Source organism: Acartia tonsa, chromosome 10 (genome assembly GCF_053477335.1).
Source record: "Acartia tonsa isolate MP-2025a chromosome 10, ASM5347733v1, whole genome shotgun sequence".
In the NCBI taxonomy this organism is placed as follows: Eukaryota; Metazoa; Arthropoda; class Copepoda; order Calanoida; family Acartiidae; genus Acartia; species Acartia tonsa.
The window spans coordinates 25822075-25832822 of NC_137269.1; the positions used below are offsets into that span (position 1 = coordinate 25822075).

Here is a 10748-nt window from a genome sequence, read left to right on the forward strand (position 1 = left end):
TATAAATTCACATGTCCTGGGAATTTTTATAACTGTTTTGGGGGGTGGGTACCAGAAATACCAAAAAATATCTTTAATTGACGCTAGTATTGTCATTCGTAAGGATCTTTTAAAATTATAGAGATGTTTGGCTACTAAGAAGATATATATTTAGTGGGAAGGATATATATATCACCAATCTCAAAGAAAGACAAATGATATTCCAGGGAGCTAAAGGATATAAAACACTTCTGTAAAATATAATAATAATGTAATCAAACTGTATTTTTAAAATTCTTTAAATCAAACTTCTGACTCCATATTCCTACCTCACCTATCCATTTTTGGATCAAAGATAAGTATAATCTATAGACCTTAACCTATTGGGTGCCCAATTTCAGGGAAGATTCATAATTGTTCTGAGCATGTTTTATGCATTCTTTGAATAAAGAAACATGTTTTTAAGTTGAGATTTTTAACTTTTATGTTTGATTCTCATTTTTAGTAACGTCATTTTTTTATTATAACTAGCTGCTGCGCTAATAGCGCCTAGGAGCTCTGTATTCGTAAGGAAAATAGTAAGTAGCATGAAACCAAACTTAAATACAAAAAATAAATAGCTTAAAACCATCCAGTGACCTATATGAAGCTTCCATAAAATGGAGAAGTCAATGAATTCAGTAGTTATCAAAATCTTAAGCTACAGACAAAAACTCTTATTACTTTATATAATAGGATGTGCTATATTCCTGAAGATAGTTATCTTGATAAAGTGATACATGATATCTTCTTTCACATTAATCATTTCAAATACATTTCTATATCAAAATAATCAAATGTCATTCTTTAAATGAATTAAAAATGAATGTAAAAGCCCTTCATATATTTAGTGTGGCTTATAATGCCATGATAAGAATAGTATATCTGTTCATAGATAATTAATTCCAAAAAAAGTACATAACAAATATTTGTGTCAAAATTTTCGGCTACAATTCTTGCACTGTTTTCAAAATATGTTATTACATACATGATTTTAATATAATAGATATTATACTGTAAATTTTAGTTGTTTAACTCTGCCACCAATAATTTTAATGGTGGGGAAATTCTGTTTATAATAATTGGGGTTGTACATAAATTTATCCGCCACTGTCTTACCCTTAAAATCTCCGATTAACACTATTCAATTTATAATTTTAAATGTTTGATTTTAATTTTTTTTTCTTTATTTCAGCAATTGAGTGTCTGCGAGACAGAATTTTTTCTACACAGTCAGATGTTTGGGCTTTCGGTAAGATTAGTTAATTATTTGAAAGTAACAGATTGTCTATGAATTTGTCTGTGTGTCTGTTTGTATTGAAGGAAATTGCTAGGATTTCCTAATAACTATTTTTGAAGAAGGACCCACTACCCTACCAAGAAAAATCGCCCATGCAATTTTTATACTTTTCCTTTTCTAACCTAAAATTATAAATTGAGGTAATTGATAACCCATCTCAAGTGCCCCTAAAGGTTTTAGTTTGTGGGTTTATTACTTTACATATTACTTTTTAGTCGAAAAATAAGTCGGTTTGTATTTGTAACAAGCCACATATTTTACGTTATGAAATAGAATTCTTTTTTTTCTCTTTATTCTTAAAAACGTAAATAGATTTGAAATAGATTCTTGTTATTAGATAAAAAAGACACAAAGTCCTAATAATTAATGTTGTATTTTGTTCAGGTATTGTTTTATGGGAAATGTTCAGCCTCGGTAAAACTCCATATCCAGGTATCATCATCCTATAACATCATAAAGTAGTATGGGTTTTTATCTGAAGATTTGATTTTGATCAGCGTTGCGGAGCCGTTTGATTTTGGTGTGGCTCCGGCTCCGGCTCCGACCTAAAATCAAGAAAAACTCGACATATATTTTTCCCCATAAAAAAAAATATTTTTTATTTTTGACTTTTGAAGGTTTTAAAAGTTTAATTTTCGATAAAAATGGACTTGAAAAACTTTGCACATGACAAAACAGAATTACCAAATTATAATTTATAAAAAATCTCTTTATTTATCTAGTCCGAAGCCGTTTTTTAACGAAAATTACGGCTCCGGCTCCGCAACACTGATTTTAATAATTAGAATGATTGAGTTCTCCAATCAAAAGAAACTTAACATTGGTCCCAGAGTAATTTAAGTCTATTTTAATTGAGGAATTAAGAACTTCTAGATACTAGAAGTGCAGCCATTAGTATTTTTATAAAGAATTCTTTAAAAAAGCACAATCAAGATACACTGACACTTTCACTCAGTTTTTTAGCTTGAATTATGTGGAAATGAATGTAGTCTGGTTCCATTATTATTTGATTTACTAGAGATGCATACGCCCCTAGTTACCTAGGTGTGAGGGGCGCGGCGGTGGAGGCAGCTGAATTCGAAACCCCTTTTCAATTTTAGGTATAAAACGTAAAGTGAAAGAATTTTATTTGGGGGGGGGTGAAGTAATTCTTTCTAAGGACGATTTCTCTTGGGATGGTGGCGGTAACCTCAACATAAAGGTACAAACCTTCCAAGGAACTATGAAAAGCTTTATTGTAAAGTAGAACAATAACGGTTCAGCGGTTAGCGAGGTCTTTCGGTACAAACAGACACACAGATACACAAAAAGACAGACGTCCTAAATGGATTTATGTTATAGGTATGGACGCTGGAGAGAGATTCTATGAAGTTTTAAGTAAAGGATACAGGTACACACTTTACTTTTTTACTCTATTGGAACAGTAATTCCTTTAACAATTGGGTACTATTTAAAAAGCATAGGAACTCTATAATCATTACCAGAAAGTCAGAATGCCCAATGGTCAATGTAAATTTTTTTTATAATTTTTTTATCATATATATTTTTTCTATTAACTTCAATCTTGGAATATAACGATAAAATATCATTAGCGAAGCATCTCTCTGATTAAATTTCAAAATGTAAGTATATCCACCAATGTTCGTTTTTCCTATTTTCCATCTAATTTGTTAAACTTGATTTAATGAATGTTGTTATAATATTTGTATAACATTTTAATTTCAGAATGCCCCAACCTGAGTATGCTTCAAGAGATATCTACAAGGTATATTTGATTCTACTAAGCAAATATGCAGGGATCTTAAGGGATAAGAGAAAGGAACCCCCCAATGAAAACACTGCTACTGTGTACCCAACAATCAAAATGTATAAAAAGTTTTTATTCCAAGGGGATGGAGACGTGTTTATACATTTTTTTCAACAAAAGTATTTGTTTTTCATTGAAAATTGAAAATTCTTAAAGTATTTTTTATTTCAGATAATGTTAGATTGTTGGAATTCTCAGCCATTGGAAAGGTATCAATTATTCTCTTTTGTTTTCTTATTTATGAACTTACTTTATTATGACTTTTCTAAAGACAATTAAAGTAGCTTTGCTACTGAAATTGACTTATCGAAGTACATACATTCAGTTTTACTTACTCTACTGCTTTGAAAAGTGTATAGGCGTTCACTTTTAAAAGTTAAAAATACTGAGTGTACAATGTAATAATTGAGACTTTTCTACACTAAGGATGTGTTTGACAGTATGCAATTTTCCAGAGCATATCTTTACTAGATTGATTCATCCTATTATTGTGTTACTTAAAAAGTTGATTTCTATGATGATTAGGTAGATTATTTGGATGCTTTTATTTCAAGCTATTTTAATACTCAAACATTTAAACTAATAAATTGTATTTTTGTCTATATTTGTTATTTAACGTAAAAAGTATAAGGTCCTTGGAACTTATGTCTGTCTTAATGTATGTTTTTTATTAGGGTTGTTGTTATTCTACCCCCCCCCCCCCCTAATCCCTATTCTATGATATTTGAATTTGTAAAGAAAAGGATGTATCTAGAATTATTAATCTTTATTAGGCCAAGATTTATGGAGCTGTTAGCCATTTTTGGAGATTTTCTTGAGGAAGGAGAAAAGGATAACTACATAGTTATGAGTCAAAGGTAATAGTTATTTTGATAGAACAGTCCTATCAATTTAAAGTTAGGTAGAAATTTTCAGGTAGGGAGGGGACATTGGGCTGTTTATTACACTAGTCCTCAAAGTTTTATAATAACTTTTTCTTATTAGTTAGCTTAACATTTTTGTTGACTTTTATTGAATTTTGATTGGTTGGGTCATTGAGTTGAGTGTCCAAACGTTTTTTTAACCACTAATTTTAACCTCGTAATGGGTAATTTTATGTATTATCATTGGGGATCTACATCAATTCATCGGCCATTGTCTTATCCCTGTAGATTCCTGATAAATTTGTATAACGTTCTCCATTTAAGTGTTGTCTTAACCTCCTTTCGAGGAAGCTTTGTGTTTATCAAGTTCGAAATTAATTCCTTATCATTATCCTAAAACTAAGCGCAAATGTCGTCTTTTGTGGCTTTCCTTTCATAATGTGACGCGGCATGGATTGTTTGTATATTTTGATGCGCACGTTCGTTACTTTTGAATGAGATATGAGTGTGTGAAGATTTCGGAGAACAAAATTGGGCCTATCATTGGTCTCATAGTGTGTGAACGACCCTAGTATATCAGGGATTTGAAACCATAAGAACTTCAGGTAGAATTTGTTAATTTTATTAAGAAGAATGGTGTATAGGACGATTATATGTAGTTTTAAAAAGGCTTTAGCCAGCTAAGCATGAAACTTAATTATGATTAATATATGCTTTAGTAATTTTTATGTGCCTTTATTTTTGCATTTAACAATGATTTATTAAACCAAATAATTTTCCTTTAAAGCCAAAGTTTCCAAAGATTCTTAACCGTAGAGAAAAATGATTTTTAAAAAGCAATTAAGATTACGTGGTTATAAATAACTGGAATTATGAACTAATTGATTTTGTAATTTCAGGACTTTGAAATAATTTCATCAATAAATCTATATTCAAACCTGCTGTTGAAACTTGATGGTTCCTGGTATTGGGGGTTTGTATGTTCGCCAACAGATCTCGAGAACTTCCCGCTAATTCGGAAGTCATACTCAACCAAAGTGTCATGGTTGAGACAAGTGTATATCTGATTTCCGAGAACCATTTTTCATATTTTTAAAGAGGTTTCGTGAATATTTAGGTTGGAAAATAATCATGAGAGAAACAAAGAGAGTCATTACCTAAATATGATGAACACTCCTGATTACCAGGTTTGTACAGTTTGTTTCATGTTGTACAAAATTGTAAGTTTTCTGTTGGCCATCTTTTTTACAAACCAGAGGCGTGCAAAAGGGTTGTGTATCCAACCCCCAGCCAAAATTAGGAGGGAGAAATAATACCCCTAGGTATTCGGCCCTTACCGTCCCCTCTTGGCAAGGGTATAAACCACCCAAATGCAGAGTTAAAGTTAATGAAAGTCACAACCCTCTTAAAATTAAAGCTGGAGCGCTTTGCTCATCAGTTTATCAATCAAAGCACGCTTGTTTAACTTTAAAGCATGTTTATCATGAGAAAAAAGTACACCCTCTTGTTTTTTAATCACCCGGGGCAAAATTCTGAGCACGCCACTGGTTAAAACTAGAACCTACCTAATATTGCTATTTTTACGATTGAGTTGGATTAATGTTAAGAGAAACAATTTTGAATATTTTATTTAGAATGTTGTTGGACACTCTTTGCCAGAAGATAATGGTTATCTTATTCCAACCACCCTTTCAAGGTGAATTTATAACAATTTTAAACTCTTAAAAACTATTCCTAATTTGGCTTTCAATGCCATGATGTAAAACATTAAATATCCAACACTGTAGGTTTGTTCCATTACTTAAAGCATTTCTAAATATAAATTTTTTTTGATAGCTGCAGAAACTCTATCATTTTGATAAAACTGTCTTTATGTATTTCCTTTAATATCGAATCTACTCTATAATTCAAAATGTCAGTATTGACATATAAAACCTCCCAAGACAAATATACGTTTTTTAACTGTTATTCTTGATAAACAGATCACTTATTTTTTAGATGCAATTGCAAATATATACGCCCAATAAGCATCTACAATGCCTATCTGTCTGCCTGTCTATCCATAATGCCACAGAAGATATTATGAAAAGATATATTATTTTATGTTTTAGATTTGCTTTTTTATTTTGTTTTATTAAAATTCCTACATTTGGTACGTCGTCTCTATAATATAATTAGTCCGTCAGTACGTCTGTCTTTTATTTGAAATACACTGATTATAGATGATGCCATTCTTGTTTAAATTGTAGGTTACAAGAAGAGGATGAGACTTTACAAAGTCCTGAAAATGAAGTTCTAATACCAGAACAGGTAAACTTTAGATAAAGGGTCAGATAGCTGCTAACAATTTAACTTCAATGGATATAGAATATACGTGGATATTATGACAGAGGAAAATTGTCGTAAATTTAGGTTGCTAACATCGTTTATTGGTCATTTCGTCCATCTAGTTGGATTTCCTCCATATTTAGGGGGGATAATCTTTTTAGCCAGCTTGGTAAAACACTCAGGGTATACGAGAATCTCTCACAATATCCACGTATTCTATATCCATTCACAAAATTTTCATTATTCTATTTGACGCCACTTCTAATAAATTGTATTTACCTGTTGAAAGATATATTTGCATAGTAATTTTGTGGGTTTTTTGATGATATGATACATTTCATTTTCTCCAAGTGTTAATTTTTGTGTTAGTAACTTTTTTATGTAAAAATAAATATCATGGACCAAATTCTTTTTATGCAGACTAGACATGAGCAAATATGCAGCTTATACCAACAATAAAATTAATTCAGAAAAAAATCCTATACGTGTTTTTCAGCTGTCGTTGGGGGGCAACACATCGTAAAATTGACAACCTTTCCATTTTCCCCCAAATATTATTTTATATTTATTTCGCTTGTTGGTTATACCTTATACCTGGCAAATATGGGTCTAAATGGATGATTTCATAAACATGCCCAATGATAATAAACAAAATGATAAGTATTGGACAAAATGTTTGGACAGGGTTATTTAAATCTAACCCTTTACAGTTAGTCCCAGTTAATTAGATTGTAGCAAAATGCTCACCATATCAAATTTTTCAAAATAAAAACTGTTCAAAAAATCATTATGAAAAATGTAAAAAAGATATTATCACATAGAAAAGGATATGATGACAGTGGCATTATTTTTGTACACTTTTTCATATGTTATTATCGTTGTCAGGTGTACTGAATAGTAGTAATAGAACTTAAAAATATTATTTTATGAAAAAATAAGTTTTTAGAATAAGATCTGCATTATTCAAGTACTTTGATAAGTTTCTAGCTGCTGAGCCCCTAGCGTCTAGGGGCTCTCTTTTCAAAGAGCAGAAATTTAGAAGAAACTATTTCAATACTTATATCTAAAACTAGCCTTATTTCACGATATGCAATACTAATCGATTCAGTGGTTAACACGATCACAAAAGACAAATTGAAAAACCTTATAACTTTATACAATATGATTTTCATTTGATTGATCCTATCATATTCGTTCTGATGAATATAAATTGTCTAATAGAATTTGTGTGCTTTTTGCATTTTGCATATCATAGATTTAACTTTTCTTTTCGATTCTTTCCATAACATTTTTTTTACTTTTATGTAAAAATTTTATTAAGTTATTAATATGAGTATGTAGAAAATCGGATTGTCATCACGATAAATAAAAAAGTAGACGACGACATAAATCATCAGTCTTTTGAACAAATGACATGTTGATAATATGTTAGCAATTGCCACTTTTATATAACGTCATATCATAGTCGACATAAACCCTTGAAAAAATGATAAATTCACTGAGTGAAAAAGTCTTTGATACTTCTTAGTTATTTTTTATTGAAATATATTTCGGTGGACATTGCACCCTCTTCAGTCTTGAGTTTAGTTGGATGTTAAAGTTCACTGAAAATTCTTCAGGCAACTTTTAAGGTCTTAAGTCAGACTATAATTAACAGACAATTTTAGTTTGAAAAAGGAAAGGAGAAAAAATAATTGGTGGTAGGTATTTTTACTAGGTGCGATTTCTCTTAGTAGGGTGGTGGTACCCTCCCCCAAAATAGTTTTAAAACCTTTCTTGTATCTATAAGAAGCTACACTGCAAAGGTTCAGCGGCAAGCGAGATCCTTCGGTAGAAACAAATTACACATAGACACAGATAAGGATATCTTTTAGCTATTGCAATTAATTGTCCTTGTTTATTTAAGGAAGTAGACGAAGAAAATGGATACCTGGTGCCAAACAAAAACTCATTAAAGGTAAAAATATTTTATTTCATGTCTGCTTCCCTGAAAAGAATTTATTCTGTTAGTTTGTTTGACTTTTCTTTGAAAAAAATTTGGAGATTTTCAAAAATTACCCTTACCACCCCTCTCTCATACCATTATGTAGCATACTCAAAAGTATGTTTGTATTAAGTAATCTAATGAGGTAATAAAAGTTAGGTATACCAATCTGCTATTAAAGGATAACCTATTTGTAGATAGTTTTGCATAAATTTTAGGGATAGGTATACCTAAATCAAGCTTTAAACATATTTTTAATATGTTGTAATATTTAATATTAATTAGATTTGCTTACAATTTCATCACCCTATTCCAGAGGGGGAGGCTTAAAATGCTTGGAAAGGTTGTGTGATTATGATTTTTTTCTTTTATCTGCTATCTGACTAGACGAAGCCCAATCGGTACCACTTTTGCACCACTTTTGATTCCTGTGACGTAATAAAAATGAGGGATTCTCCATCTCTTTTTTAGGGGTTTTCTTTCCCACTTCTCCTCTCATCTCCCTCATTTATATGACGTCACAGGAATCAAAAGTGGTACAGATTGGGCTTCGTCTCTTACTACCCTGTCAAATTTATCAATGATCAATATTATCGTTTATAGCGACTAAATAAATGGACTTAAAATAAATATTCTTGATGCTAGTGGCGCTGCACATAGTTTTTCCTTAAGCATCCAAAAGATTTGATATCAGCTTGTTTATGCGGCGCTTAAAATAAATTTGATTCATCATTCTTTTAACAAAATCATTAATTTCCAGAAAAGCAATGAGGTCACAACAAATGGAAGTATACATACAGAATCAATCAGTACAGATGTGTAGCAAACTACAGTTATAGAAGAGCTACGCTTTTATCAGTAGAACATCATTAAAATGTGATAAAGTGACTCTTTTACATGAAAATTGTAAAAATAATTAACAATGGAAAAAAAGAGGTAGTTAAAAAAGTAAAATTATAATATAATGATAAAAAGCTCACTGGCCCTTAATTATATTAATACCAATCTATTGTACAAGGACAAATTTATCCATTAGTAACGCAGTAACAATATATAAGCTGGCAATTTGTTAGATATATAAAAATATTAGGACAAAATATTCCTTGTTTATAATTCTATATTAGTTGGGTCCTTTGGGTGTACATATTAATCATAGGTATAAAGAAGCTGCGCTTTAAAATTTAATTGAATTTTTTCTATTTGCTCATGATTCTGTTTTTTATTAATGAATATGTATTTTTCTCTAAAATATTGTAATTATACGACAAAGTATCAAGAAAATATATTATTTTGTTTACTTAATTTATAAAGGGATGAGGGGAGGTACTTAAAGATCCCATAAGATAGTATTTCTGACAAATACAAAAAAAGCAAGAAGTGAGGGGATATCTGGCTTTTTATTGCACTATTCCCTAAAGTTTACAATAATGTTTTCCTATACGTAGGCTTAAAAACCTTGGGGACTGTTATTGAATTTTTATTGTTGTTTCAGTTAGTATCACTAATTGTAATCTACAAAAGGGGTAATTTTGTGTATCATCAATCGGATGTACATTAATTTATAATTATCTATGAAAAAGATTAATAAATTGCGGTTTTTAAATGGTCAAAAGTAAGATATTGATATTTTTCCAATTGAGCTATCTAATATCTGTTTATTACGAAGCTTTATTTGATTTTTTAGCTGTCTAGGTTGTTTTTGTATGTACTTTATTTTACGGGATCTCTAAGATGAACCCACCTCCAGTCACATGTAGCTATAAACATGTATGCTTAATTCAAGATGTTAAACAAGGATGATAACATCCGCAAGTAGTATAGTATCAGAAAGTCATTATACATCCTTAATATTTAGGATAATCAGTTAAACTGCATAATTCGACACAGCAAAAAGAAAAAGTAGAATTGCTACACTATCAAAATGCTTGCCTATTGTGATATATTTATGATTAAAGGCTTCTTAAAACTACTTTTGAAACGTAATTCTCAAAGAAAAGAACTACATATCACTATTTTAGCCTTTTGAAAATGCTTTTTGAGATCGAATAATTTCAGCGTTATTATTCATATTTAATTTTCAGAGTTTTAGAATTATAGAAAAATACTCAAAAGTAATCTTAAAACAAACATAATTTATGGGCGAAGCCACTAGAAGATATCTTAAATTTGACTTATATTTCTTTTACTATGTGATTATTATCAACATGCATTTATTTTATGTTTTATGTATCTATTAAAAAATTAAATAATCAATTGTGTACTTTTTAAAATGCGAAGCTTTTCCAAATTTAGGTTTTTCTTCCGAAGCAAAATAGTATGCCAAAGGCGTAAATTTCGGCAAATAAGAATCATCCTATCTTTTTCAATGTTTATTATTTAAAGTTTGAATCATGAAGTTCTTCATAATGAATGTTTTCATTCTTGTTAATATCACATTGAAAATTCAGT

General features: G+C 30.3%; 1 protein-coding gene across 1 annotated transcript in view; it reads left to right on the top strand.

Moving 5' to 3' along the window:
- The window catches only part of LOC145329700 (vascular endothelial growth factor receptor 1-like), a 76946-nt gene extending 66393 nt beyond the window's left edge, over positions 1–10553 (top strand). The window contains exons 44-54 of the mRNA XM_080174062.1: positions 1214–1270; positions 1703–1750; positions 2660–2708; positions 3044–3083; positions 3297–3334; positions 3899–3982; positions 5106–5175; positions 5623–5684; positions 6238–6298; positions 8223–8273; positions 9061–10553. Of these exons, the coding sequence (XP_080030188.1) occupies positions 1214–1270; positions 1703–1750; positions 2660–2708; positions 3044–3083; positions 3297–3334; positions 3899–3982; positions 5106–5175; positions 5623–5684; positions 6238–6298; positions 8223–8273; positions 9061–9123 (623 nt within the window). The 3' untranslated portion in view covers positions 9124–10553. The remainder of the gene's footprint in view (positions 1–1213; positions 1271–1702; positions 1751–2659; positions 2709–3043; positions 3084–3296; positions 3335–3898; positions 3983–5105; positions 5176–5622; positions 5685–6237; positions 6299–8222; positions 8274–9060) is intronic.
- Positions 10554–10748: the final 195 nt, after the last annotated feature.